Genomic DNA, 25,386 nt, shown 5'->3' on the forward strand with positions numbered 1-25,386 from the left:
ATTACACAGTAATGCTGAGAATTGAAACACGCACCAGGCAATGAGAGGTCTGCCCTGGGTTTACACAATCTAGAGCTCGGTTTTGTACCTGCCCACAACAACTGCAAGAACGGGTCACTCACTGCCTGTGTGATGCTCTGCCACTTACTGGAGTTCAGAAGAAAACACTGATTTTGCTCAGTAAGATAGAGCATGCCTAAAGCACGAAATGTCAGAAAGCCAGGGGGTGCTTTTTGCCCATTTATCTTCCCTTTCCTCCCTGACTACAGCTATTTAACCATTAAAAGGGTCTCGCGGGCGGCTCGCTAGACACGACCCCGGGACACCCGCTGAACACCACTGCCGTTTGCGGCCTCCTGGAGACGCTGCCTGATAAGAACCTCCAGCTCCCAAAGAGGCCACCAGCAGGGAGGACCCAGGAGCCGCCTTCACCTGCCGGCCGTGCCCAGGCCCAGCAGCCTGAAAAGATCCCCGCCGCTGTTCCCGCCCCACACAGCCCGGCAGGACCGTAGCGGCACTGGTGACTGCGGACGCAGAGCTGTTGATGTCCATCAACGGCTCTTTCGCCGCGGAGGCTCTCGGGAGCTGTAGTCCGAGCGCCGATGTACCGCCATGCGGCTGGGCGGGAAGGTAGCGGTTCGGGACTACAAATCCCAGCATGCTCAGCGCCGGGGCGGTGCCCAGCCTATGGCGGCGGGAGGCTGAGCTATGGCGGCAGGTTTGTAATAGAAGAAGGTGGGTGGCCGGCAGCTCGGAATGGGATTGTGGCTTGAGGAGCGGTGTTGGTACCTCCGCCCCAGAGCCCGTGAGGGGCCGCGGGTGGGAGCTGTCGCGGTGAGGGTGCTGTGGGGCTGGGAGAGCGGCGGGCGCTGGCGGAATCCTCGGGACATCGTCTGCGAGGGGGTTGCAGTGCCGCGGGCTGGGGCCGTATTCGCGTTCGCGCTCGCGCTCATGCTCATGTCCGTGGGGGAAGGAGAGCGCCGGGCCTGGCCTGGCCTGGGCTCTCGGCTAGGCTGAGGAACACGGCTGTTCCCTACCTTCGTCTGGCCTTGCCGGGCCGGGCCGGCTCCAGCCCTGCCAGCTGTGTCGGGAGGCGGTAAGGAGCTGTTGCCGATAGACTTCAGGGGAGCTTTTAACTGTCAGCTGCCGCGAAAAGGTCTGGTAAAGGTGACAGGAAAAATCGCCCTGTGGACTCGTTCGCCTGAGCAGGAATCTGTTCCTCGCTCGGAAACTTCCAGTGGCGTCTCATAAACAGAAGGCAGTAGGAAAGCATTTTCCTAAGGATATTTTGCTGTTTCTCTTAGTCATAGTCACTGTTTCAAACAAGCCTTTTTACAGCTGGAAGAAGCTAACGGGCAGGATGGTTGTTGAGTTCCCATGAGAAACTGACACAAAAATGACAAGTGCTTCATTGAAATATGTGTGGTAAAATGTTTGTATTTATATGGACATATTTGAAACTTGTCATTAATACGAAGGTCCTGTGCAGGAAGTCTCTCAGCTCCTTAAATCATGTCTCTTTTTTTTTTTTTTGTTGCAGGCATTTAAAAAAAAAATCTGAATCCCTCTCTGTACTGCTGAAGAGGCTATTATACTTTGTAGTATTTGAGATAATATTAACTGCACTGTTAGTCTAAAAGTTGGATTATGTTGATTTTATGTATAGAAAGTGTTTGTTACTTGTCCAAATTGTTTCTGTAACCAACAAAAAAGTAGATTGTGACTTATTTTTATAAATAAAATAGGTTGGTTATAAGAGAGTAAGTTTATTTTGCTGGTAATTTGTTACTTGTACATTTATTATTCTGTTTATCTGTTTAATTTTTAGGTGCTAAAAGTAGGTAACCATCCATACCAAATACCTGGGACTTTGAAGGTGATATTCTACTAACCCTACATAACATATTGTTATGTTAATGCTGCACCAGCAAATAACTTGGGATACAGTTTACAAGATGCCAACTATTGAAGATCTGAGTAGTGAACAAAACTTCATTGCGTGTTGGCTGTCTGATAGTTCCCGTGCTGGAGTCTTATTAGATCCTAGTTTTACTGGTTTGAAAATCAACAAAGAAAACTTGTTATCTGGACCTGAAAATATCATAGCTTTCCCTGCTGAAAGGTTGCATATTTCAGAGAGCTGCTCTGTAAGTGATGACTCCTTGTGTGAAGACTCTGTTAGCTCTTGTGCACGTCAGCAGTATATCACTGAAACATCTTCAGGAGCAGCATGTAATGCAGAAACTTTTAAACCAGACTTTGTCCATCCTGAAATGGATGGTCAGAATAAATCTGATCACAGCGATCCACTCTTACAAAAGCTTGAACAGGTAAAAGGCTTAAAATTTCTTGATGTATCTCATTAAAATTAATTTCGTTCCTGCATATGATTTGTCATACCTGGAAGTAAGCAAACTCACTGCAACATAGAGAATACAGCTTAAAGAGCAAGTCCTAAGTCACAGTTATGCATGAATAAAAGTTGGTGTCCTCCCCACTGATGTGCAGTTATTGAGAGTCTACTTTCTGTTGTTTCCAGCTGGCACAAGTTCCAGTTTAAAATGAAATTGCATTCAGTGGCAATGTGCTTGTGCTTAAAATCTTTTTACTTGGAAATGTGCACACAGTTTTATCACAGGTGTGGTCCAATTGTTGGTCTGTGGAAGGATTTAAGTGGAGGAACTGGAAGTAGCATGTATGTATGTGTTGGAGACCGAGATGGACACAAAAGCCCACCAAGTGGTTGGTAGGGTACAGAGTGCCCTGGCCCTGCATTGGGCTTGAGACAGGGCCAGGAACTTTGCTACACAAGGAAATGAAGACTGGAGTACTGAATTTAATCAGTATTTTAAATTTTTTTTGTTTGGTTGGTTTTTTGTTTGTTTTTTTTTAGGCAGCTTCATGAGTTTTAATGTTCTCTGATGATCTTTTTCCTCCTCTCTTGGCCTTTTGTGTCAGTACTGTTCACTGAGACTGTTGACTGAGATCTTGGAGAGAAGGGGGGAAAAAAACCCCATTGCACTTTCTCTAAAGCTTTAATTATTATGAAGTATTTAACACTTGAATAAAACCACAGCTTAGCAGAAGTTAATTTTAAAAGAGCAGAATTTAAATACTTTTCCTATGCAGCAGAAGTGAGTGTTCTGATTCCTGTTGTTTGCAGATTGGTCAATTAAAGACTGGTGGAACTGTTAACTGGACAAAGTGGAAATAGCAAATGTATTCATAGATAGGAAAATTCTTAATTTCCTTCATGTTAAACTTATACTTACCTAATGAAAAATGTTTAAAACAAGACCTGTTGTCTCCATGACACTAATCCTGTGGTACATTCTAAGTAAGCTTAACCTCAATACATTTGTATTTTTGCTTGAAAAGCTGAAGGAATTGCAACAACAGAAACAGGAGCAGCTAAAGAAACAACAGATGGAGCAACTTCAAAGGCTAATGGAAGAGCAGCATAAGTTACTTAGCATGGTATCTGGCCAGACAGCAATTCTTGGTAAGTTAAGAAAGAAACTGTATGACGTACTTTGAGTAAACTGAAGAATTTAGTCTCATTTTCCAGTTAAAACCTGTAAGCATATTCAGGGTTTTTCACCTTAAGACTACTTGAGCTATCAAAAGATAAATGCTGCATTGCTCCAGTGCCTGAAAGTTAAGGGTAGAAGGAAGACTGTCCTGTTTTTAATAAAATGCCAGCTGTAATTGTAACTTGGTCATATGAAGAACATACTTCAAATATAAATTACACTGTAGAGCAAACAGCTGCTTTAGTTTCTGATGAACTGTTTCTCACAATATTTTTGATTGCTTTAAGCTGTCAGTGTAGCCAAATTTAAGTGTTCTCTCCTTGCATGTGCTCTCACAGCACAAATTTCTTCTGGTGATGCACTGAAGGATCTGTATTTAAAATAAACACTTGTAGCCTGTATCAGTTTTCCAGTCTTATTTACTGTGTGCAACAGAAGGGGACAGTGCTGGGCTGGGAAAAGCTTTGAGAGCTGAGCAGGAGTATTTTCTCTTGTTGGCAGTATAAATCCAACCTGTTCTAAATGATTATTTTTCTTTCACTCTGCCTGCCTCAGAAGATGAATTTAGGGCTTAGTTTAGGAGAACAAAACCCCAGATTGTCTAATTCCTTTTTCATGGTGACTAACCTAAGGATGGAGCTGGGTTGTCAATCTTGACTTTCAGTGTCATTTCTCCTGTAGAACAGTGGTGGTGTAATACACGTATAATGACACAGACTTTCTTTTTTTCTATTAATTTCAAGGCTATCCTCTAATGGCTGAAAGTCAAAAGCCGAGACCTGGGCATTCAATGGGCTTAACTACTTTACACCAGTTGCCATCATCTGGGTATCAGAACATCTTTGAAGACAGAGCTTATGCTCCAATTGGTTCTCTACATGCACAAGACAGTGATGTTTTACTAAAGTTAAACAGCAAAGAATGCACCTCATCTTTGAAGAACAGCCCTTCAAGAGTGCCTGCCTGTGAGAAACAAGGTCTGGGTGTACCTATGAAAATGCAGAATTGTCTGAACAATGAGGAAGACAAACACATTACTGGTTAGTCATTTATAGAAGATAACTTGGTGTGTGGTGGGTTATTTTTCCCATTGTAGTTACTGAAATTTTCTATTACTTATTGTGAAGATTTTATACAAGTGTTGGTTTACTTGATTTGTAGTTTGGTTTACTGACAGCTTACAGATCTCGGGCTGCTCCTGCTGATGTCCATGTGGCTTTTATGAAAAGCAACATGAGGCAAAAATCAAGTTTTTCTGTCTATATGAAGTGCTTGTCTGTTTTAGGAAAAACTTAAAACCATTACTGCTAAAGCTTACATATGATAAAGACTGAAAATAGAAAATAATGACAGATACTGGATAGCTGAATTGTTTAGGCTGAACTGTACACACATTTTCCTGAGGAAAATGGAAAATCACAATTTATCCAGGGATGCAGAATGCCTTTAGACAGCTCGGTTATGTGGATTAGTGACTGAACTGGAATTGGGAATCAAGATGAGTTTATGGGGTCGCACCATATGACTAAAAATTTTTTGTATGTCAGGAGCAGTGCAAAGGGGTTCTTTCTTTCCTACTCTTCTCAATTTTACCATTGGCACCAAATGACTAGTCTGCTGCTATGACTGGAAGAGTGGTTTTGGTTTTAATCTAGCAGTTTAATAAGGTTAAACCTTATTAATCTGTAGAGATTATAGGGGAAAAGGTACGGCATTGCATTTCATTATACTTCATACCAGCTTTAAAACTTTTAATCAGAGGGCTTGGTTTAAGAGTATGTGAAAGAATAAATTGAACCTATTTTATACCTATATACATGGGAAACAGAAGCTTGGTAAGAGCTCTTCAGTATAGTAGACATCCAAATTTGTTCATTTATTTTATTTTTAAGCCATAAATTAACAATAGCAAAGAAGATGAACAATCAGAATGGGTTATTTAAGGTCTGTGGAAAAGTTTTAATGCATAATTGAAAGTTTCTTGCAAAAAAAAAAAAGAAAAAGCTCAAATTCAAGTAAGAATTAATTTGGGCGAATCTTAGGACTATTTCATGTAGGAGTTCAGACAGACTAAATTACCATAAAGCTCCCTCTGGGTTTTAATCTGACCTGAATGTTGCTTAAAGTATGAGCTGAAAACTGATTTGTTGGTGGCAAGAAAAAAATAAATTTCTATTAATTTCATAGGAAAAAACTTGTGGTGTCCAGAACAAAAGAAGATGGAAATATTAATGGAGAGTGAAGATGATCACATTGATCCTTTACGTGTGGAAAGTGCAGATCTCTCTGAAAATTCAAGCAGAGGAAAACATTTGTGGACTAATACAGAGGAAAGGTAAATCAGACAATTGTTATGCAGCTTGTATCAAATAACTTGAGTTTGGTTGAATTCTCAGTCCTGATTGAAAGGGTCTGATATTCTCAATCTGTGTAGTTTTCTCAGCCAAGAAGTGCATTTTGCTAGGTACTGTGGAGAACTGTAGTAAGAGAGGCTATGGCTTGAAATTGATTATGCTGTGAAAGATGTACTGTTGTCTATTGGCTGCAGAGGTGTATGCAGCCTAAGGTAATGGTTGCTTATACACTAAACTGTGTTTCTAAGCTGTTATAATTACTGTTCCCAATTTGATTTGTTACAAACTCCTATCTACTGGTAAAAGTAGTAACGTGAAGGAGGAGTGTAAGGCTGTGACTATTTAATTTGTTACCAGGACTTACATTTGTTTAAACATCTGCATATGGCTAGAAGTATTAATAGTGCTTGTGGCAGAAGCCTTCTCATGTATGATAGAAGCTTTGTTTATGGAGCTGATAGAGTAGCAGTAATGGCTGGTATTGTTTTAAACCTGTGCTGTGTCTGACAGGTCATTGCTAAAACAAGAAGTACTTGTTCCAAGCTATGGTGGGTTGGGCCCAGCCAGAAACTAAGCACTCACCGAGCTGCCCACTCAGTCTGTCCCCCAGGGCAGAATCGGAGAGGGTATCTGAGAAGCCAACTTGAGAAAACTTGTGGGTTGAGATGAAAACAGTTTAATAAGGAAAGGGGGGGGAAGGACCGCAAGTGATGCATAGGCAGTCACCCTCCACCTCCCACAGGCAGAGTGATGCTCATTTGGTCTCTGAGCAACAGCTCCTTTTAGAAGACCAAGCCCCAGTTATTGCTGCTGAAGAGGTTGTTATATTGCATGGAATGGCTCTTTGGTCAATCTGGGTCAGCTATTCTGGCTGTGTCCCCTCTAAGTGTCTTGCCCACCCCCAGGCTACTTCCTGGGGGCAGGGAGCAGCACGAAAAACCAAAGCAAGCTTTGATGCCATGCAAGTGGTGTTCAGTAATACCTAAGACATTCGTGTGTATCAACACTGCTGTAGTCACAAATCCAAACCACAGCACCGTATGGATTGCTGTGAAGAAAGTTTGCCAAATCCCAGACAGACACAGTACTGCTTTGGAGGCAGAGGACTATCAAAGGGGGAGGTAAGGAACACAATCTAAGTAGCATCACTGAACTGGGTAGGTGATACTGTAGAAATTGGCAGTATGACTAAAATATGAGTGAAAGTTTGGTGATCTGGGCAGAAGAATCATTGAGAAAAGCAATGAAAGAAGAAAGAGGAAACCCTGCCTACAGTATCTTTTAGATATGTATATTAACAATAGCAAGGATTTCATAAGATCTTTCTCAAAAGACGAACAGCTAGTGTTACAATGCATTTCTCAGATTGGTCATTAAGTGTCAAATTATCTTATTTGTCATGCTTTATGTAATTACACCTTAGGTCTTCGAACAGCAGTGACTTTAAACACAGTTATTTTGCATAGAAATGTAAGATTTGCTTTTTCTCTATGTATTTTCTTTAATTACACTAGACCTATTAAAGCTGTGATTCAGGAGAAGAAACAGACATTTGAAGAATACCTGGAAGAACAGATACAACTAGAAGAGCGGCGTCTGGAGCAAACCCAGAAGTTACAGGTTAATTATTTTTTTTTTTTAATCTTTAAAGTGCTTTATGTATTGTGCCAAGATGCTGCAGCTGCTTTAAAAATGTACAAGGAAGATTCTAGCATTAAAAGCTGACACCACATGCAGTATTCACATTATTAAAATAAAACAATAAGCCCCAAATATTTCACTTAAGATGACTTTAGAAATCCAGTGGAAATGTACTATATAAATTCCTACATATGTTGGGTTTATTTGAAGAAATCGTCAAATATAAGGGACTTTTTAACATTTGGTGTTTTACTTTTCCTCATCTTTACTTTTCCTTTTTCTTCAGGAGACAAATGGATCAGCCATTCACAAACCAGTGATCAAACGACCCTTCCTCAAAAGAGGAGAAGGATTAACAAGATTCACTAACACCAAATCTAAAATTACAAAACCTGGAGAAAATGCCCTAAAACTCCACCAGAAGTGTTCAGATGATGGAAATGTCATTAAAGTGGACAGAGCACAAATACAGACGAAAACTCTGCCTCCTGGCAAAGAACTGGTTCCTGGGAACCCTGTTGCACTATGTAAAAAGTATAATCGCCCCAATAAAGCCAAACATTGTCCTATTCCAAAGACTTTGGTACTCAGGAATCACAACAGAAAAAATACCTTGCCATTAGAAACAAGAGTGCCACCAGGAAAAAATCATGACGTACAGATGAAAGATTTTTTCCCATCAGAAATTAACAAAAAAATAGAAAATAAAGAGAATATAGTAGAATTTACTAAATCTAACATCAGCAAGATTGGAAACAGATTAGCTGGCACAGAAAAGCCTCAGTTGTCTTACGAGCTGTTGAGTGCCTTTTCTAATTCTAAGTGTCCTGTAGGTAATCCTGTAAAAGATTCAGAACTATCTTTTGAAGTTTCATTTCAGAATAAGCTGGAAAACTGGGAAAAGGAAAAAGAAAAAGAGAATCTAGAATTAGATGAATTTTTGTTTCTAGAACAAGCTGTAGATGAGATATCTTTCTCAAGTAATTCCTCATTTGTGCAGAGGATCTTGGATCAAGATCAGCAAACTTTAAAAGACCACAGAATGTCTTCTACCCCTATCAAGGCAAAACAGCAGCAAGTCAAGGCACTGGCTGTTGAACTTGTAAATAAGACAAATAAAAAGGCAGATGGTATGACACAGGGAAATATGAATGATAGAGCAGTTATGCATACAGCCTCACATTCAGGAACAGCTGTTAGGATGAAGGATCCGTTGAATAAAATGGATGGTGTGGTATTTTCAACTTCTTCCATGACTGCAGCTCCTGATTTAAAAAGTGATCAGTGGATTGTAAATGAAGATAAGGGTGAGGGCAGTGATAATACTACTATAGATTCTGAGAGTGAATTAGAGTCCACATTAAAGGATGAAAATGAAGATGCTCGGACATCCTTTATGAGTCATAGAGAAAGTGATCCAGAATTTTTTGATTATGGGGGTTCTGTTACAGGTCTCAGCAAAGAAAGCAAAAATGGAGATGCTGACCTCAGCATATCGGACAAAGATTGCACTGCACTGTCAAGGCAGATTAGAAAAGCTTCAGACCATCAGAGAAGCATGTCTTGTATAAGTAGGAGTGAGTTTGAGTTTGATGATGAAAGAACATGGAGTGATCTTGATGAAAATTATGTTAACAGTGATTTACCTGAAAAATATACTAAAACACCTTTACAGATGGACTTTTCTAGTAAGAATGATACAGTTGTCCCAGAGAAAGCGATAAAGAGAAAAGTTGCTTCAAAGAGAGGAGATGAAATGTCCAAAGAGTCTACAGTGGACAGTGATTCAAATGGACCTCTTGCATCAAACCTCATGAAGAAACTGTTTCCTTCACTGAAACCAAAACAGAAGGCAGGACGTCATTCAGAGCATGAAATCAAATCAAATGTGGAACAGGAGTCAGGAGGTGAGAGAACAGTAAGTGGTAGGAAATGTTGAAGACAACCTATTACAAGTCTTTCCTTCGAACACTTTAGCTGAAATCTGGCATTACAGAAAAGGGTATAAGTACAGACTTCTACTGCAAGGAATGGCTCTGTTCTCACTTTTCATCTCCTCTCCTGGTTGAGTGTCTGATGTCACATTTAACAAATATGCAGCTTGCAGAATGAGGATGAGCAGTGCAACCTGTTGGGTTTTTTTTTAAGGTATTTTTTTCCCCCTGGAGGCTAGTTTTCTGTCAAGAGTAGCTCATTGAATTAACTTGATCTGGAGCTGCTTGATCACTGTTCCCAAATCAAGGGAAGTATCAAATGCATGCCAAAATGAAGTGGTACCTCCCTTTCCACTACCGTGCATGTTTACACTACAGTAGGGTAATGCTGTCCACTGTTAGGTTGGCTTATTCACCTTATAAGGATGTGGCAGCTCTGTGTTTTCTGATGTTAGTATAATATCTAAAGAATTCATGTGGAATGTGGGAAATGTGGATTAATTTTTGTGTCCTACTCAAGTTGATTTCAATTGTGGTTATATTCTGGGGAAGGTCTGCCTCTAAAGGCTCCTGTTGAAGCTGTTGCATTTAAGCGAGATCATTAAAAATGCAGTTGTTTGATGAAAGCATGATGACATAGCGTAGCATTTAAATCCCTTCTCTGTAAGGTGGTGAGATCTTGATTTCGTACTCTGCTCCAGCGAATATTTAGGATTTTGGTTAGGTTTTTGAGAAGTTCATAACAAAGCTGCTACTTCTGCTTATTGTTTTGTGGAGAACTGATCTTGTAGGGTTGTTTAAGGATGTCTGTTAGATGTTTACAGGAAGAGAGGTAGGGTTTTTTTATTGAGCCTCGGAGCATTTAAGGGTAAATGAGGTAACTGCCTACCTAGACTGCAGCATCAGGGTCTAGGCTTTTCTGTTGCATACTCAGAAGGGGACTGTTAAAACCCTGAGAGTGTTAGGTAGTGAATGAACAGGAAACTGGCATGGCAAAAAAGCCCACAAATCCTGTTGTTGGCCTCTGCAATAGATCACACAGTGATGATGGGTGTGAGCAGCTTTTGCTGTGAATAAAACTTGGAAAAACTTAACAACCATGAACTTTCCTGTTTGATGCTTGGCCCTTATACCTTCATCTAATTTCTTTGGATTGATGTGAAGCCCTTCACATTCCATTTGCTAATATATATTTTGTTCTACAAAGATGATAGATGTAGTCAGTATTTGAGGTATTTGAGTAAATAGCATCAAGTGCTTTGAAATGTCACTTCAGTGTTAGCTGAACAGTAGAAATGTTTCACAATACTATCACTACCTTTAAAGTTGTACCATTTGATTTTTAAATTGGTTTGGTTTTTAATTTTAATTTTATTTTTTAACTGCTGTGTAATAATGGTTTACTTCAGCCATTATGGATGGCTTTGATATGGATGCTGCTTTGATAACTTGTACCTGGCTGTTCTTTGACAGGAAACGCTGTTCCATCCCAGGTACTGAGAGAAAGACTCATTGAACTGGAAAACGAAATAGAGAGATTCAGAGCTGAAAACACAAGTCTGTCTAAACTCCGTGAAGAAAGAGAGCATGCCTTGGCAAATATTAGGTAATTGTTAGTGGGAACAATTCAGGCTAACATAGTATGTTCCAGACTATCCTAATGTCCAGTTAATAACAGCACAGGTAGATAGTTGGTGTGTATCAATTACAGTGGAGACACAGGTCAAGAAACTGATTGTTGCTCTATGTATGTATTAAACTGTAATTATTACTCGCACACAAATGATAATAGTAAGAACCCCTTCTAGTTTAATATAATATCCTTAAAGGCTATACTTGGGACAATTTGTATACTTTTGTTCCGAGTGGTAACATAGACCTAAACTGGTCTTGTAAAACAAATCTGCATACTAACATGAGTCGTGCTCTTTCTTAAATCAGATGTTTGTGTGTAAAAAGAGACTATTTTCATTTGAACTGCGGAACATACAAATAGCATACAGAGCAGAATAATTATCTCTGGTGGCTTAAATGTAGCACACCTATTCCTACCAAAGTCACTTCTATTTTGTTTGGAAAACGCATCATGTTTTTGGCTGATTTGTGACCTCCTGCTGTTGGCAGATTCTTTTTCCAAGGTACTTTTGGAGAAATGGTGTTCTACTGCTTTGAAAAATGCTGGAAGATTTTAGCCAAAGCTTCCTTGAGTTAGGATAACTTTTGTGACTAGAAGATATAACAATAGAAATTGTTGAGCTTCAGTCTTCCTTGGCGTAACATGCTGTATTGGAATTAATGACCACAAAATTCAGAGTCTTCATTTTCTTCCCTGAAATCCAGACGTGAAGTAGTTTTGGCCTAAAACAAGTACTTTGTTTCATAATTACAGGAAAGAAATTGCTGACTTCCAACAGCAGAAAGCCCAAGAACTGGCTGAAATAGAAGAGTATAAAAAAAAGGAAATGAAAAAACTGCAAAGGGAGCGTAAAGTTTTTGAAAAATACACGACAGAAGCAAGAGCAATTCCAGATAAAAAAGAACGTGATGAAATCCAGGTATAAAAATATATTATTCTTCTAGTCCATGGAGGAATGTGTAAATTCATTTAAAGGCAGTCAAGAGCTAATTGTAACTTAACTGAAAGGTTGCAAGTGATTTCAAGAAAGGAACTCTTAGTGGACATATTTGGTGGTGGACTTGGCAGGGCTGGGTTAACAGCTGCACTTGATCACCTTAAAGGTCTTTTCCAACCTGAATGATTCTGTGGTTCTAATTGAAGAAGGGAACTACAGTCTTAGCAGTTTTGTTTGATGACTTTAAGGCAAAACTCCCTCATGAGCAAATCTTTTTGTCATGTTTCCATTCTGAAAACTGCCCATTACTATGGTGGAATGATCTTCAACTTTGATATAAAATTACTGTAGTTAATATTAAGTTGTAAGTTTTTATTCATAGTGGTGGATCAAAATGCAAACTAGAACTGCACTTGAGTTTTATTCTGTCTATAAGTGTTGTACAGTAAATATAGTAATCTACGATTTAAAAAGTTACATTTTGTTATTACTTCTAGGTACTTCTAGGTATCAGAGATGTAAGAAACAGAATCTTTTTGTTCCTTCATTGTCAGGATATGTGGTATGACATGTACAGACAAGTCACATGGTTCTCCCTCCTTCTTCCTTGCAAATTTTCCTTATTTCAACAAATTGAAGTAATATTTGCTAGACTAGCCAGGCAGATTCACGTGTGTGTTATGTGATTGTATCCTCCTTGCTTTCCTGTGTCAAGATTTTTGAAGAGTCCTCTCAGGGGTAGCCTTAGATTTAATGTTTGTGTCTCAAGTGTATTTGTACTGGCCAATCTATGAAGTGCAAAGAATGTCAGGAGGGCAATAAAGATGCTTCCTGTGACTGAAGTTTAGCTTGTAAAGTTGATAGTCTAAAGTAAATAATATCTCTTTCAGGGAAGAAAACTTTTTCTACTTTTCACCCTTTGCCCCATTAAGCTGACATTTTTTTTGTGTGTGTGTGTGATATATTAAGAAAATGAAAATTTATAAACATGCATTTTTCTAAGGCTTTAAAACAGCAGATTGCAGAGTTACAGGAAGATTTAAAACGAAAAGAAGCAAAATGGTCAACCACCCATCGACGTCTGAAAGATCAAATAGAAGCTTTAGTAAATGAGAATATGGAGCTAAAAGAGGAAGTAAAAATTATGGAGAGGTTTCGTTTAGAAGCCTGGAAGAAAGCAGAAGCTGCTGGAAACAAGAAAAAAGTAGAAAATCCTGAGATAAATCTAAAAAGGGCAGAATCTGTAAGTTATTAATTTTAGTGTTTTAAATTCATCTGTGTGGATAATCTTGAGGTTTGGATCATAAACTTGGAATCCAGTAGCTACAACTTCGATGTTTAACTAATCTTGGAGTTCCACTAGTGGCGACAGACACAGAGTTTTGTTACTATCACATTATCTCCAAATGCTAATGTTCACAATGTGCAGTGTCCATTCTGGTGAGGAGCTCCTCTTAGAATTTCAAAATAATGCAATTATAAGAGAGAAATCACAGATGGGAATCTAACCTGTGAACGTCTGCAGCTTAAGGGCCAGCCAGACAAGCCCAGCAGTTCACCACTGTCCTAAAGCATTTAGATTTCATCTTTAAGCTATAACACTTATTCTGGATTGCGTACACCAAATCAACGTTCTGCAGTTGTCTGTAGTGAGGCAGCAGACAAGAGAAAGAGTTCCATGGTATAGCTTGGGCTACATTACACAATCCCTCTGCTGATCAAGTCTCAAAAATGTATACTTTGTGAGGAAGGCTTCCAGTAAATTTTGTGTCGCGTGGTGTATAAATTTTGTTGCTGTATGAACAGTTATGAAGAAATCTCACATTAGCCACAAATAATCTCCTTCCTTTTAGTGTCTTCCAAACAGAGGCCCAAAAAGTCAAACTGTATCTCCACTTCTTCCAGTTCAGAAGTGCACCAAGATAAATGGCAAAAGTTATTCTCAGACAAAAGGTATTCATGTTTGTCTAGCAGAGAACTTACAAGTCTTAAAAATAAAACTAATGTGGATTTTTGCTTGTATTAAAAAGAATGCATCATCATGTTAAAAGTAGGCAAGAGAATACTTGGAATGGACTTGAGCATCTGTGTAAGTAACTTGCAGGGCAGGGTTCTGGAGAAAATAGTGATGAGACCATTCTCAGAGGAAAAATGCTTCTGGTCATGCTTGGTGGTCTGGAACATACCAGAAGCTGTGTTCTGAATCCCAAATGGCATTCATCATGTGTTGAGTGCCCTGGAGCTGAATTGCAGGTATGGTCTCATGAGGGTGGAGCAGAGGAGCAGATTACCCTCCCTTGACCTGCTGGTGATGCTCCTTTTAATGCAGCCCAGCATAGGGTTGGTTTCTAGGCTGCAAGTGCATAGCGCTGGCTCATGCTGAGCTTGAATTCCTGTTTCTGCTGCACTTATGAAATGTAGGTGTCCTATACAGTTTCACCTTATATAATAACACTTATTACGTGTATCTGGGCAGGAAAGCTTTCTAGAACACCTGCATCAGGACCAGCTGCTAGTCACAGAAGTAACTCTGAGACAATGACAGCACCAGAAGATTCTTCTAGGACTTCGATGGTAGTAAGTCCTGTATCTTGAGTTGATTTTTAAGGGGGAGGAAAAAGCTTAAGATAATAGATACTTGTACTTAAACGAGTATCTGGAGTGTGACTGGTGAAGCTGTTGACTCACCTTATGTTCAACTGCAATTTTGTTGTCATACCAGAAAATGGTTGTGTTGTAGTCTGTCCTGGGTTCAGCAGTAGCAGTCATGTTTTTCCTTTGTGTTAGCTGGTGCAGTGCTGTGTTTTGACTTCTAGTTTGAGAACAATGTTGGTGAAGCCGATGTTTTCGGTTGTTGCTAAGTGATGTTTACTCTGACCAAAGACTTTGTGAGGCTCATGCTCTGCCAGGGAGGAGGGGAAGCTGTGAGGAAGCAGAGATGGGGCGCCTGACCCGGGCTAGCCGGGGAGGTATTCCATACCACAGCACGTCATGCCCGGGGTGGGGGGTAACTGGGAGTTGCCCGGAAGGACAGGGGCTTCCGGGTGGAACTCGTTTTCTTGGCCGGTGGTATCGTATTCTCTTCCCTTGTTATTTTCCCTTATCATTGTTGTCGCTGGTGGTGGCTGTGGTGATTTGTGTTGTACATTGGTTGCTGGACTGTTCTTGTCTCAACCCATAGGAGTTGCACTCTTTCGATCCTCCTCCCCGTTCCTCCGGGAGCGGGGAAGGGGAGAGCCCCGGGGGGGGGGGGGGGGGGACGACGACACGGACCTCGATTGTTGTCAGCTCGGCACCACTCACTGGGAGTGAGTTCAAAGGCAGGGTCTCCTCTACACATCATGCAACTGATGCTACATGGAGTAAATGGGCTGCACTAATTACACAACGAACTCGAATAGGAAATCCCAGTCGTCCAGGCATTCTAGAAGTCATCATGGACTGGCCAGAGGGCAAAGATTTCGGAATGTCACCAGAGGAGGAGGTGGTGCGTGCTGAAGAGGCCCCACCATATAATAAACTGTCAGAAAGTGAAAAGCAGTATGCCTTGTTTACTGATGGCTCTTGCCGTATTGTGGGAAAGCATCGGAGATGGAAGGCAGCTGTATGGAGTCCTGGACGACAAGTTGCAGAAACTGCTGAAGGAGAGGGTGAATCGAGTCAATTTGCCGAGGTGAAAGCCATCCAGCTGGCCCTGGACATTGCTGAACGAGAAAAGTGGCCAGTACTTTATCTCTATACTGACTCATGGATGGTGGCAAATGCCCTGTGGGGGTGGTTGAAGCAATGGAAGCAGAGCAACTGGCAACGCAGAGGTAAACCCATCTGGGCTGCTGCACTGTGGAAAGATATTGCTGCCCGGGTGCAGAACCTGGTGGTGAAGGTACGTCATGTAGATGCCCATGTACCCAAGAGTCAGGCCACTGAGGAACACCAGAACAACCAACAAGTGGATAAAGCGGCTAAGATTGAAGTGGCTCAGATGGACTTAGACTGGCAACATAAAGGTGAATTATTTTTGGCCCGGTGGGCCCATGACACTTCAGGCCATCAGGGCAGAGATGCAACATATAGATGGGCCCGTGACCGAGGGGTGGACTTAACAATGGACACTATTGCCCAGGTTATTCATGAGTGTGAAACATGTGCTGCAATTAAACAAGCCAAGCGGTTAAAGCCTCTTTTGGTATGGAGGACGATGGCTGAAGTATAAATATGGGGAGGCCTGGCAGATTGACTATATCACACTGCCACCAACCCGCCAAGGCAAGCGCCATGTGCTTACCATGGTGGAAGCAACCACCAGGTGGCTGGAAACATACGCTGTGCCCCATGCCACTGCCCGGAACACTATCCTGGGCCTTGAGAAACAGATTTTGTGGCGACACGGCACCCCAGAGAGAATTGAGTCAGACAATGGGACTCATTTCCGGAATAACCTTATAGATATTTGGGCCAAAGAGCATGGCATTGAGTGGGTATATCACATCCCCTACCATGCACCAGCCTCTGGGAAAATCGAACGGTACAATGGGCTGTTAAAAACTACACTGAGAGCAATGGGTGGGGGAACTTTCAAGCATTGGGATACACACTTACCAAAGGCCAGCTGGTTGGTCAACACCAGAGGATCTGCCAACAGGGCTGGCCCAGCCCAGTCAGAACTTTTACATATTGTAGAGGGGGACAAAGTTCCCGTGGTGCATATGAAGAATTTGCTGGGGAAGACAGTCTGGGTTATTCCTGCTTCAGGTAAAGGCAAACCCACTCGTGGGATTGCTTTTGCTCAGGGACCTGGATATACTTGGTGGGTAATGCGGGAAGATGGGGAAGTCCGATGTATACCTCAAGGGGATTTGATTTTAGGGGAAAACAGCCAGTGAACTCAATTGTATGCTGTTGCCTGCTGTGTAATACTTTTATAGCCCATCAACTAGATGTCTCCAGGTCACCAGCGACTGGCCCTGACTTCCCTCCAGCCATCATCCCAACAGAGAATGAACTTGGAACATCATGGACCGAATGGACTCAGCAGCATTATAGGGATTGGTCCATGCACTAAGAAAATGATCTTTTCCTCTTGGTCTGTATGTATATGGATGTATATATGTGGGAGAGCGATGGTGTATTGAAACTGTGGGATCTGAGCACGACGTGAATGGTATGGAATAAGGGGTGGATAATGTCCTGGGTTCAGCAGTAGCAGTCATGTTTTTCCTTTGTGTTAGCTGGTGCAGTGCAGTGTTTTGACTTCCAGCCTGGGAACAGTGTTGGTGAAGCCGAAGTTTTCGGTTGTTGCTAAGTGATATTTACCCTGACCAAGGACTTTGTGAGGCTCATGCTCTGCCAGGGAGGAGGGGAAACCGGGAGGAAGCAGGGACGGGGCGCCTGACCCGGGCTAGCCAGGGAGGTATTCCATACCACAGCACGTCATGCCCGGGGTGGGGGGTAACTGGGAGTTACCCGGAAGGACAGGAGCTTCCGGGTGGGACTCATTTTCTTGGCCGGTGGTATCGTATTCTCTTCCCTTGTTATTTTCCCTTATCATTGTTGTAGTTGGTAGTAGCGGTGGTGATTTGTGTTGTACATTGGTTGCTGGACTGTTCTTGTCTCAACCCGTGGGAGTTGCACTCTTTCGATCCTCCTCCCCGTTCCTCTGGGAGCGGGGAAGGGGAGAGCCCCGGGGGGGGGACGACACGGACCTCGATTGTTGTCAGCTCGGCACCACTCACTGGGAGTGAGTGAACAAGTTACCTGACTGGGTTTAAACCACGACAGTTCTATGCTTTTTTACCTGTGTATGTTTTACCTGTGTCTTGGAGTTGAACAGTTTTTTGGCTGAGGAAATAGAAATCTTGCACTCCCTTGAATTTTGCAAGATGTTTTACCTTTTGAGAGAGGAGAAAAAGATGGATGTTTGTATGTGCCATGCAGGGCAACCATGCAAGAGTCTTGTCAATAGTTGAATTAATTCTTACATTAGTTACTGCAGGTAGCATTCAGGCTTTATGAAACTTCGTTTCATGCCTTGGCATGGATGGCTTCAGGCAGATGAGCACCATGCTACAACACCCTACCGAATTCCGCTTTAGTCCAGACTACAACCAACCAATTATTGCTGAGTCTCAGTCTGTCTTACCACTTCAGCTAACTAGGAGTTGCATGAAACCCAGATTGTGTTTATGCCTTCCTGATCATCCATGTTTCCTGAAATACCTGTCACCTTAGGACAAAAAAGATGTATGAAGACAAAGCTTGATTTGGAGTTTATGCTTAGATTGTTGTAATTTTAGGATGTTTCTCCTAATGAAGCTCATGTGTCACTACCATTTGGACCTGCATATGCAGACAGTGAAGAGATACAGAGAGAAACTGCTTATCCTGATGGAAAGGTAAAATGAGAGCTCAGTTACTTGAAATCCAGGAAGCCATCTGTTGTGAAAGATGTATAAGAACATGCCTGTGATGGCTCAATACTGACCTTTCGGTAATGTATTCATTAGGTTGAAAAGGTTTTGAAAAATGGCTGTCACATCATATATTTCCCCAATGGGACATGGAAAAAAGTGGGTTCTGATGGGAAGACCGTAACTATAACCTTCTTCAATGGGGATGTGAAGCAGGTTATGCCTGATCAAACAGTGGTATGTATCCTAAATCTTCTGCATTTTTCTAGAAATACTGATTTAAATGCACATGTGCACATATGTACAAAATTTCTCACTAGTTACATTGAATCCAAACTGTTTTCTGCAGGTTTATTATTATGCTGATGCTAAGACTACACATACTACGTACTCTGATGGCTTAGAGGTCTTGCAGTTTTCAAATGGACAAATAGGTAAAGAAATCATGCAACCCAACCCACCCGCAAAATTGCTGCCCATCTATCTATCTGTCCATCTATCTGCGTGTGTGTACATACGCACACATATCCACACCTGTATTTATGTCTCAAAATACATTTCAGAGAAGCATTATCCTGATGGCAAGAAAGAAATTACCTTCCCTGATCAAACTATTAAAAACTTATTTATGGATGGGCAGGAAGAAAGTATCTTCCCAGATGGTACCATTGTTCGTGTTCAGCGGTAAGCTTCACCTTTCAGGTACCCCCAGCCTGTAGATGGGGAAGGAGCCACAGGGCTCACTGCCGCAGGCAGTATTTGGGTGCATCTACAAGTTCACATTTGAATATACAGTACTGTGAACATATATTTACTGCTAGAAATCTTGGGTTTTCTTTGGTAGCTTGGAGGAGGCACAAAAAATGCGAGTCTATTATCTCATTCCCTAACTTGGGAGATTTTCCCAATTTGTGCATAATTCTAATTCTAGAGAACATGCAAGAATCTAGCTCATGGAGCAAGCAGCTCTGATAGCTGATAACAGATGGGCTTAAAACTTAATGTTTTGAGCACTTTCCTGGACTGTTCCAGCAATAACATTTAGTGCAGAGAAAGTGCAGTTCTACTGCACTCAGTTTTGCAGGAACAGGTTTTTTGAGTACCAACCAGCTGCTATGGTACTTAACAGGCTTTTCAGAAATACTCTTATTTGTTAAGTTCTTCCTTCATTTTGGTTTGCATATTTAATGTTTGTTCTAAGATAAATTTAAGCCTCTGTATACTACAATGTTACTAACACCCCCCCCCCCCAAACTTGTATATATTTATTTAATGCAGAGATGGAAGCAAAACTATAGAGTTCAGTAATGGCCAGAGAGAACTACACACAGCACAGTTTAAGAGACGGGAGTATCCAGATGGTACTGTCAAGACTGTGTACATGAATGGACAGCAGGAAACAAAGTATGTCTCTGGGAGAGTAAGAGTAAAGGACAAGGATGGTAATATTATCATGGACACCAAGTTGTAGGTAACGTTGAAATATGAGCACAGTAGCAAAAATAATGTACACTCCTGTAACCAGGAATAAAACCCATTCATGCTTGTTGTGTGTATATATTATTTATAGTTTTCCTGAAATAAATTTATTTTTTGGTGTTACTATATCATAGCTTCTTCTAAGTTTTTCCCATTTCTACTTTAAGAAGCAGTTTATTGGTTCAGTATTCTGTCATGTGTGGTTTAAAGGGTGATTTTTCCTCTTTTAAATTGGCTGTCAGAGGAAAAAAAAAAATATCACAGAACTGTTGTAAATTACCTTACTTTAGACATCTAAGACAAGATTTCTCAATCCAAGGTAAAAAGTTGTGTTGTGTGGAGACAGTGTTCTCACAGGAGAATGGAAAGTTGGTACATAAACTCTGAATAATCCTGAAAGCTACAGCAAGGCCATGCGAGGCCCTAGGAAGCTAAAGCAAGCAAGATAAGAAGCTGGAATTCACAGAGCTAATGAGAACTACTGACTGTTGGTAAGCTTTCAAGGTCAAGTTCTCACACCTGTGCTTAACCAATTATGTGTTAGTCACTAAGGGTCTTCAAGACATGTATCCAATCATAATATGCCAAATCACTGTAAGTGCATGTAAGAAACAGTATTTAAGGGGTTAAGGCTTTGTAATAAATGGCTTTTGTCTGATCATATTGATCTCTGACTGAGTCCATATATTTTCTGCGGCAAATGGCGCCTGAAGAGGGTCTCCCCCTATTTTTTATTTTGAAACTGAAGGAATTAAAGCACATGTCACCGAAGAAATTGGGAAATGTGGAGCCGCAGGGACGTTGGCTGAGTTCAGTCTGGCAGGACCAGAACTGGGAGGTAGACGCCTCAGAACAGAGCCTTGTGAGCCCAGGAGACACTGCGCTGTGCAAATAAGGCAACAGCCGATGGGGTCTGGAAGAGGGTTAGGATGGAGAATCAATTAAAGAAAGAAAAAACGGTCATCCTTAAGCTCTTCCAGCATATCTTCTCAGTGAGAGGGATATGACGATAATCTGTTAAAAAGACTATTGCTCTGGAGTAAAGAAAAAGAGCTGATCAAGGGTGTTAATGAAGCTTTTGATCTCTGGACTTGGGGAAAATATTGGGGCACACCTGTGGGATCAAGTTACTTCGCCTAAGGAGGCGAAGTCTCTTGCTGCCCCCTGGTTACTACTGAAAGGGACTCTAGCTGCAATGAAGGCTGAGAAACAGGTGGCAAAATCCGCTTTTATAGCTCTCTCTGACTCACCTTCACAACAGCAGGGCTCAGCACCCATATCAGATTCAGCACCCGGTGCTACAGCCATGGTAGTGTCGTCTGTTTTGGGCATAAAACATTCTGGCCAAAAACCGGTGTGCAGTAAGGTACGAAAGTTTGAGGACCCTGCGCCTTTCCCCTATCCTGTGTCGACAACGCCTTTATAGGCGGTAGCTCCAGCTGATACTCGCAAGCCAGTAGTGGCTACTGAGCAACCCTTTTCGTGCTGCTACTGCCCATAAACTTAATCTCCAAGATTTTTGCTGGGGTGGGAGTCTTCTAAGGAGGAGAGCATATCTCTGAATAAATACCCACCTCCAACACCTACACCACTGCTTGTATCGCTCCCGCGGGAGCCGCAAAATGAGTGGGACTGGGGACAATGGACAAAATCCTTAGATAAACAATTGCAGAACTTGCGAGACCGTCTGGGCAAACTGGGGGAGGAGAGGGAGCAAGCCCCAGAAAAACCGGATAAGATTAGTCCTTGTGATGTGTCTTTACCACCGACTCCTACATCTAATAAAGCTAATCCGAGTGCCATGAGATGGCGAGGCTGCATTCAGGATGCAGTCATAGACAGTACTATTTTACCAATAGATGTTCCCGCTGCATTTCCTGTTATTATAAATACTCAGGGACAGTCTGTCTGGACTCCTATGGACTGGAAAGCTATGAAAGAATTTAAGGGAGCAATTACTCAGTATGGGTTGTCTTCCCCATATACACAGCAGATGTTATCTGCTTGCTTTTCTAGTTCTGTTCTAACTCCAAATGATTGTCTCAGAGTGGCTGTAATTTTATTAACTCCTTCACAGTTCCTACATTTTAAAAGTGGGTTTGAGGAGCTTGCTGCAAGAGCTGCAGATGAGAATTCAGAGTGTAATCCTCATCACCCTTTGCCCTTCTTCCATCAATCAACAAAATTGTTAGCTCAACAGTTTGGACTGTCCCTAACAGATGCCCGAGGCATTGTGCAATCTTGTCCTTATTGTCAAGGCCAAGCACTAGGTATAGGCCTTGGAGTCAACCCTCGAGGCCTCCAGCCTCTTCAGCTTTGGCAAATGGATGTGACTCATGTACCCTCTTTTGGGAAATTGAAATATGTCCATGTTACTATTGACCCTATTCTCTTACAGGACAAGCTATTATTGAACGAACACATCAAACTTTGAAACAGTTGTTGGAAAAACAAAAAACGGGGGAAGAAGGTACACCAGTAGCAAGGATACAGAAAGCTGTATATGTTATGAATTTTGTGTGATTGACAGGAGACTTTAATGACCCCCCCCCCCCCCCCCCCCACTATAATACATGGTAGAGTCATCCAAAACATATGTAAAACAAAAAAGGGGAAATTGGAGGCAGTGTTCTCACAGGAGAATGGATAATTGGTACATAAACTCTGAATAATCCTGAAAGATACAGCAAGGCCATGAGAGGCCCGAGGAAGCCTAAACAAGCAAGATAAGAAGAAGCTGGAATTCACTGAGTTAATGAGAACTGTGGACTGTTGGCAAGCTTTTGAGGTCAAGTTCTCACACCAGTGCTTAACAAACTGTATGTTAGTCAGTAAGGGTCTTCAAGACATGTATCCAATCATAATATGTCAAATCACTGTAAGTGCGTGTAAGAAATAGTATATAAGGAGTGAAGGCTTTGTAATAAATTCGGCAATCGCTTGATCACATTGATCGTCTCTGTATTGTCCGTGACCCCTGCGTCAACACTGTTGGAACCCTTGCCATGGAAAAATATGGCAGGTGGCCAAATTTAAGAGTGTGGGTATCAGTTTACTTACTGCTTGACTCAAAAGAGTAAATAAATGGCAGTATTCCTCATGGTTGATTTAAAAAAAGGTGGGTTTTTCATAAATGCAAATAAAACCCACATGTTGAAGACGAGCATGACAGCTCTACAGGGTACTGCTTCATACTAGAGTATGTACTAGAGCTGTGAAAGGGGCATTTGATCTATGTGTAGAAATATCTCAAGAGAGGGTGTCAAGAGGATGGGGCCAAGATATAGTACAAGAAGCAATGGGTACAGACCTGTGTGACATATAGAATCATAGAATAGTTAGGGTTGGAAAGGACCTTAAGAGCATCTAGTTCCAACCCCCCTGCTGTGGGCAGGGACACCTCACACTAAACCATGTCACTCAAGGCTCTGTCCCACCTGGCCTTGAACACTGCCAGGGATGGAGCATTCACAACTTCCCTGGGCAACCCATTCCAGTGCCTCACCACCCTAACAGGAAAGAATTTCTTCCTTATATCTAAACTTCCCTTGTTTAAGTTTTAACCCACTACCCCTTGTCCTATCACTACAGTCCCTAATGAAGAGTCCATCCCCAGCATCCCTATAGCCCCCCTTCAGGTACTGGAAGGCTGCTATGAGGTCTCCATGCAGCCTTCTCTTCCCCAGGCTAAACAGCCCTAACTTTCTCAGCCTAATTATGAGTAAGTTTATGTGTGTATGGGCTCAAACTGAAACACAGGAGGTTCCCTCTGAACATCAAGAAACACATTTTTACTGTGTAGGAGACTGAGCATTCAAACTGCTTGCCCTGAGAGGTTGTGGAGTCTTCATTGTGCATGGTTTTTTTTGATGGTCCAGATAGAATTCTCCATGGGGAGACTGACAGGTACTAAGCTTTAAATGTCAAGGATATTATTACACTAATATAATAGAGATGTGAGGTTTCTTTGGATACTACAGCAGTAAAGGAAAACAAGCTTTCAGATGTATGCTGAGCAAGCTCCTGTTTATTCCAACACTTTCAAATGCACGCTGCAGTTTCAGGCATAGGAAGGAGGTGCAAGGATACCCGAAACGCTGTTCTCATCATGACAGAAAACAAAGCCCCAATGCAAACATGTTCCAGAACAAAGACTGTAACACTCCCCCACCCTAAACTGTTGACTATCTCGAGGTCATACTGGAGAAGTCTGTCACCAAATATGCCTGAAACATAAACAAGAGTTACAGTAATAGAACTATCATCTTCCCTCGAAGTCTAACAAGACAGTAGAATAACTGTGCCCAGCAAAACTTTTAATCTATTTCTTTTCAACCATACACCAATGGCATCTACTCTTAAGAAAAAGGGTACTGCTGAACAATACTTAAGGCTCTAAGGTTGAAAGAGGTAATTGTGAACAGCTTCACTATTTCAAGATTCAGAACTGTTGGAAACATTATCTGCATCAATTAGAAGAATGCTTATTGAATAGGAGGGAAAAATGCTATTTAACAGAGTTGGCCAAGGAATTTGAAAATCTAAGTCTCCAGTATTCGCTGTAGACAACACATACTGTAAGGCTGTTCATTAAAAATACTCCACGTTTGCCTAGATGTATGGACATCCATGTGGTGGTACCCTGGATCAATTTGAGAGCCACTGGCACTGGACACTGAGGTCAAATGCTGAAAATGAAGAGAAACAATTAATTTTGATTGTTAGGGCAGAGTACACTGCCACACATCAACTTACCTTGCTCAGTTAGTTACTGGCAGCAAAAGCTCTGTTTTATTGCCTTAGGGCTTTTTGTTTCAGTACCTGTTAGTTCTTAAAGCTACACTATGGGCTTCAGTAAGGGGTATATAAAGAAATTGTATTTTTTTAAACAGCTTTTTATTTTGTTAAAAAGAGTGGAAGTGTAGACAGGGTTTTTTAAAACAAATTCTAGTTGTCAACATTACTGACAGTTCAGATGTCTGAACTCACACTTTTGAAATGGTATCAGTATGTAGTTCATATTCACTGTACTTACACGTCACTCGTCCAAATCTGCAAGTCCCATTTCTATCAGTTTCATATGAACTGGACTTTTGTCAGCTTCATACAGAGAAATGGTGACCTCTGGTGAAAGAGCCTGAAAACCAGAAGTTCACAAGGTACTGACAGTTAACATATCTAAATCTCCATCCAATCAACAGTACAAGTTACTGTACTGTTTGTACTGCATTGGCTATACTCCCTGCCTAAATGGAACTGTGACAATACAAAGAATATTTCTGGTTTTAAGTAAAGGAAACTGGTTTCAAGCCAACAGGAATACTCAGAAACCTCTTGACTGCAGGATTAAGAGCACCACAGGATTTTGTCTCTTCGACAGCATTCCTTCATGGTAAATGGTTCACAATTCCAAATTATGAGGTTTCACAGTAAAACAAGTATTCAGAAATTAAGAGTGCTAGTGA

At 41.5% G+C, this 25,386-nt stretch overlaps 2 protein-coding genes across 7 annotated transcripts in view; one reads left to right on the plus strand and one right to left on the minus strand.

Annotated features, from left to right (window-relative positions):
- Positions 1-638: 638 nt before the first annotated feature.
- On the plus strand, positions 639-20,044 carry CENPJ (centromere protein J). Of its 5 annotated transcripts, XM_057399681.1 has the most exons (17): positions 639-718; positions 1,829-2,330; positions 3,379-3,502; positions 4,277-4,573; positions 5,721-5,868; positions 7,402-7,507; positions 7,815-9,453; positions 10,936-11,068; positions 11,852-12,017; positions 13,039-13,278; positions 13,889-13,988; positions 14,512-14,612; positions 18,329-18,427; positions 18,539-18,679; positions 18,792-18,876; positions 19,006-19,126; positions 19,721-20,044. In XM_057399681.1, the coding sequence occupies exons 2-17, from the start codon at positions 1,911-1,913 to the stop codon at positions 19,911-19,913; spliced, it is 4,113 nt and encodes a 1,370-aa protein (XP_057255664.1). In that variant the 5' UTR covers positions 639-718; positions 1,829-1,910; the 3' UTR covers positions 19,914-20,044. The 5 variants fall into 5 exon arrangements, with proteins under 5 accessions (XP_057255664.1, XP_057255668.1, XP_057255666.1 ...); XM_057399685.1 differs by lacking the exon at positions 639-718 and having other exon boundaries at positions 1,766-2,330; positions 4,277-4,510; XM_057399683.1 differs by lacking the exon at positions 639-718 and having other exon boundaries at positions 1,767-2,330; positions 7,815-9,435.
- Positions 8,300-25,386, minus strand: part of RNF17 (ring finger protein 17) — a 71,575-nt gene continuing 54,488 nt past the window's right edge. Inside the window, exons 37-38 of one of the 2 annotated variants that reach the window (XM_057399679.1) lie at positions 24,957-25,058; positions 8,300-8,422 (exon numbers count right to left, since the gene is read on the minus strand). In XM_057399679.1, the coding sequence (XP_057255662.1) occupies positions 24,960-25,058 (99 nt within the window). In that variant the 3' untranslated portion in view covers positions 8,300-8,422; positions 24,957-24,959. Of the gene's footprint in view, positions 8,423-24,526; positions 24,610-24,956; positions 25,059-25,386 lie in introns of those variants that run through there. The other variant, XM_057399680.1, reaches the window with a different exon arrangement.

Source organism: Pezoporus wallicus, unplaced genomic scaffold, assembly GCF_028554395.1.
Source record: "Pezoporus wallicus isolate ANWC-B61680 ecotype Strahan unplaced genomic scaffold, APGP_CSIRO_Pwel_v1 scaffold_6446, whole genome shotgun sequence".
NCBI classification, from domain to species: domain Eukaryota; kingdom Metazoa; phylum Chordata; class Aves; order Psittaciformes; family Psittacidae; genus Pezoporus; species Pezoporus wallicus.